A 4,702-nucleotide genomic window follows, 5' to 3' on the forward strand; every position below is an offset into this window, starting at 1 on the left:
TGGACAAGATTATCATCAAGCGTTTGGAACTTGGCTTTTCCAATAATAAGAGAGTAATATATTGCAAATTGCCAAATTCTAATAACATTTGTTGTCCTTTTGCTTGGAGTTTATCATGTGCTATACTATATTATAATGATAAAAGCTAAATCCTCTAAAAGCATTTTCACAAAAATCCTTTCAAGTGACATGTGATAAGTCATATAAGTTGTTGGAACGTTTCAAGTGTTTTAGATAGTTTCAAACTTCTACAAAATATTATAAAATTTTCCATTATGAGAAATTAGCATTATTAACTAAAACAAAACACAAACTCCTTTTCTTCTCCAAACAGCAGTTTCAACTTCTTCTACAATTTTTGAACGAATGATCACCATCTACAAAAAGAAATAGAAACGTTTAAACAAACTGTTCTTGAGCATCAAGATCCAATGACTCACAACTTTGACATCGAATAATCCAATGCATCCACAAGGAAATCTACACATACATGAATACAATGTTAGAATTCATTCAGTAGATGAAAACATGTATTTTATATATATGTATACATATACGTATATGTATACACATATATGTGAAAGAATACCTGCATCATCTTTATTGAAGCACATAGGTGGTTTTATCCTGAAAACATTCCCATGTAATCCACCTTTTCCAACCAGAACCCCGAGCTCTTCATTCACAATAAATATAAAAATAATTATATCAGGGTCAAAATGGGTAATTCAACGTTTTCATACATAACATACCTCGTAGTTTTTCAAACAAAATGGCAGTTTCGCCCTTTGCTGGTGTCTTCTCTTTCCGATCAGTCACAAGCTCAATTCCCACCATCAATCCTCTCCCTCTCACATCTCCAATCACTAAACAACAACAACAACAACATTAACATCTTGTAAACCAAAATAAATAAGGAAATGTTTATAAAATATAAAGTTGAGGAACAAATTATTACAATCATGTTTTTGTTGAAGATCTTTCAATCTCCCAAACAAATGGGAGCCCACATCAGCACAATGTCTTTGGCGATTTTCTTTGTCAAGAACTCTAAGCACTGCAAGTCCTCCAGCTGAACACACAGGGTTCCCTCCAAAAGTGTTGAATTGTATTTTTTGAGACATTACTTGTGCTATTTCAGGAGTTGTAACCACAGCTCCTAAGGGTAATCCATTTCCAATTCCCTGGATCCACACATAAGGGCAATTTTGTAAAAATCCATGACTTTTTCTATTAAGTCTTTCTGAATTAGATAGATGATGTTCGTCTGGAGTAAGTGTTGTTGTATAAACAAAGACTGTTTCTTCTTTTGGATTGAATGAACAGTCTAAATATGAAAAAAGTTGACCGTTTTGCCCTTCTGTCTAGAACTGATGCTAAACTATAAAATTTAAATTGGAAATGACTACAAATCAAAGAAAAGCATATGTTTATGATAACATCATACTTTCACATTAATAATTTTCAATTTATGATAATAACAAAAATCATCCGCAATGGAATATGCCCAAACTCAACCAATTGGTTTTAAATAATTGGATTTAGTTTTTAATAGTTTGATTAAAGGGTAGGAACATAAAAAATGATGTCTTAATGGATAAAGACACCCTCGTCTCACTTACTCCTTTAAACCCATCTGTTTATATTAAGTGAAAATGAAACATCACTATATATCTATCCAGATTAAGTTCTATCCCCATTAAGTCCATTAAGTCAAAAAGAAATGTTTTCATGATTTAAAAGTTACCTTTGCCATGGTGACAATATCTGGAATTACATCTTGTGTTTGGAAACCCCAATAATCGCTTCCTGTTCTGCCAAATCCAGTTTGAACTTCATCAGCAATACAAACACCACCCGCTTTACGCACCATTTCATAAACCCGTTTCAAGTAACCCGGGGCCAATTCCACTGCTCCCCCAACTCCCTTCAATCAAGATTCCGATTCCATAGTTGTAATCAAATTTGACATAACATTAAACAACACAAACTGATGATATTTGGTTTTCATCCTAACCTGAATGGTTTCAGCTATAAAACCAGCAACTCTTCCTGAAGTTCCATGATCAATGTGATCTTGAACATCTTCAGCATATCGAATCCCATCTGACCCAAAGACCCCACGATAGGGGTTTGGATTCACAACATGATGAATTTCACCCTATACATAAATACAATGTGAAATTTGCAAAAAGATTGAAACTTTTTTCTTCAAGATTTAGGTTTTATGCATGCCTGTGGTATTGGGTACTTCCATGTGTTCAAAGCTGTTAATCCAATTGTTCCAGCACTTCCACCATGGTATGCATTTCTCAAGGCAATCATCCCAAGGTTTCCACTGTATAGTCTAGCCATTAACATTGCAAGCTCATTTGCTTCTGTCCCAGAATTTACAAAATACACAACCTGTTATTATGTACAGAGAAATGGTCTCTTTAGAAATCAGGCAATTGATAGATTATGTTTAGAATGAATGTATTTGAGAACAATGACCTTTAGATTTCCAGGCATCTTTTCTGCTAGACCTTCTGCAAAATCACCAATTGCATGGTGTAAGTATATAGTTGTAGCATGTTGAAGAAGCTTGTTTTGCTCTTCGATAGCTCTTAGAATTTCAGGATGACAGTGTCCACAAGAGACAGTTACTATTCCAGCAAATGCATCAAGATAACGCCTTCCACTTTCATCAAACAAATATTGCATCTTTCCTTCAACTATATTAAGCTGCAAGGATAATCCCATAGTGAAAAGGGTTAAACGTTCTTACGTTATCAAAGGTTTAGTGAATCAAGTACAAGAACACATTTGGGGTTTACAACAAGTCTAATTGGAAATGGCATTTACAAGAAGATACAAGACTTAAAATGTGTACTCTTTCAAAAGTAATCAAGATTTGGGCAAAAATATTGAAGGGTGTTCTTGGGGATTTTTTTCGATACAAAGTGTCAAGCACGAAGGTTTGCATGTGAATATGGACATATAATAGTGATAGAAATGATCATAAGCAATGAGAGGGAGAGAAGATTACTGGTTTCTGGTAGTAATGGAAGAGAGAAGGGCCAAGGTACTTCTTTCGCTTTTCGAATACTTCATCGGCTAATGGACCTTTGTACGGAACCGGCTGGAAATCAAAAGGAGGAAGCTCCGGCGGCTGCAATGACGAAAACCGGCGGAGGGAAGGAAGATTGGACTTCAGATTAGAAACCCACATCGCATTTGCGACATGATTGAGGGTTTTTCTGTTCATGAGGTTTCTCTGTACCCCCATTGATCGTTATCGCCTTATCGGCTATTCACAAGGACAGATCACTCGGGTTCTAAACTCTAGCAGCAAAACTGGCAATTTTGGGGGAAATTGTTGAGAAGAAAGAAAGGGTGGTGGAATCAGAGTTGTTAGTTTAAGGTATAAGACGCAAGATATGACATGGTGACTTGGAATGCCGTGGACGAAAGATTCTATCTTTCCATTGATTTACCAAATATTGAAATGAATAAGACAGTGAACAACTCCACTCACTGCTTTATGCACTAAAAACGACTAAACTCCAAAGAATTATTAATTTTTATTAAATGATTCATAAAAGCATCAAATATAATGTTTGATCTCTATAAACAGCTTTTAAAAAGATTACAAAAATCATAATGACAGCCCGGTTTATGCATGTTGGGTGTCGGCATCAATCGGTATGTCCAAGAACATGAATCATGAATCAGAGTAGGTCCCATGCTCCCATTACCTCACGCAGATGAATTGTATATCGTTTCATTCGTTTACATCCATGTAAGTGGAGATTAATCTTGGGTTGTGGGTAAATTATATTTTTATTGAAAAATATGGTTATTTGTTTTAAAAAGGTCATTCACTTTTTTTTTTTCTTTTTTTTTTTTCTTTTTTTTTTTTTTACTTTAAGAGAATCAAATCCGGGTTTACCGTTTTAAAATGTCCTTATTTAACTTGGTACCGCATAAGCAGGTTAAGCGGGTAAAATATATACCTTCACCACTGTTTGACCATCATCTGCATAACACCCTCCAAACCATGAACCTAGTTTTATTTGTTTTTAACCTTCTTCCCCATCCTCATTTCTTCTTTTCTTCATCTACATCAACCGCACAAGACATTTGTTTCTGCACATACAAATTCTGCTTCTTCGCCCCCAAGCTTCTTTTTCGTCTCCATCTTTGCCATTGGTGAAGACATTTTAGGTATGGGCTTCTACTTCTTCTCCATCTCCACCATCTGTACATACGACAGTGGAGCCAGAATCGATGCTGAAAACATGTGTGGAGGTAATGTTTGTTATGTTCTCTCAAAAAAAAAAGCATGAAGATCTTGCACGGACATCATGCTCATAACCGATCAGTGAAATTTTAAAGTGAAATGAGTTTGTAGCATATCGGAGCTCATATGACAAAACAGAGCACCAGAGACTTCTCTCTCTCTCTCTCTCTCTCTCTCTCTCTCTCTCTCTCTCTCTCTCTCTCTCTCTCTCTCTCTCTCTCTCTCTCTCTCTCTCGTTGGAGTACCAATACAAAGATGTTTACACCCACCTACACCATTAATTTATCTCCATTTCTTTTCCATACGATACATTCAAAACCGACATCAAACGGAGATCCAAACAACATTTCTCCAGGATTGGATTGAACGCATATCTTATAACTCCGTTCCATTCTATTAATCTCTAATTAGATCTATTTA

The 4,702-nt window shown here is 35.6% G+C and overlaps 1 protein-coding gene across 1 annotated transcript; it reads right to left on the reverse strand.

Annotated features, from left to right (window-relative positions):
- Positions 1-246: 246 nt before the first annotated feature.
- Positions 247-3,488, reverse strand: AGT2 (alanine:glyoxylate aminotransferase 2). The gene is made up of 9 exons (XM_079078917.1): positions 3,029-3,488; positions 2,494-2,724; positions 2,236-2,406; positions 2,018-2,161; positions 1,748-1,927; positions 959-1,184; positions 753-866; positions 590-676; positions 247-480 (listed from the first exon to the last, which is right to left on the reverse strand). Exons 1-9 carry the CDS (start codon positions 3,266-3,268, stop codon positions 437-439), a joined length of 1,437 nt encoding a protein of 478 aa, XP_078935043.1. The 5' UTR covers positions 3,269-3,488; the 3' UTR covers positions 247-436.
- Between the last annotated feature and the right edge of the window lie 1,214 nt (positions 3,489-4,702).

The sequence above is a fragment of the Lactuca virosa genome, chromosome 2 (genome assembly GCF_052849685.1).
Source record: "Lactuca virosa cultivar CGN04683 chromosome 2, Lactuca_virosa_CGN04683_v6, whole genome shotgun sequence".
Taxonomy (NCBI): domain Eukaryota; kingdom Viridiplantae; phylum Streptophyta; class Magnoliopsida; order Asterales; family Asteraceae; genus Lactuca; species Lactuca virosa.

What these genes read in the sequence shown, in the direction of transcription:
- AGT2 (XM_079078917.1), bottom strand. Translation starts at nt 3,268, where the DNA reads ATGGGGGTACAGAGAAACCTCATGAACAGAAAAACCCTCAATCATGTC. An exon ending in AGATGCCTGGAAATCTAAAG is followed by an intron (nt 2,407 to 2,493) that starts GTCATTGTTCTC and finishes ACATAATAACAG; the next exon opens with GTTGTGTATTTTGTAAATTC. An exon ending in ATATTGTCACCATGGCAAAG is followed by an intron (nt 1,185 to 1,747) that starts GTAACTTTTAAA and finishes GTGTGGATCCAG; the next exon opens with GGAATTGGAAATGGATTACC.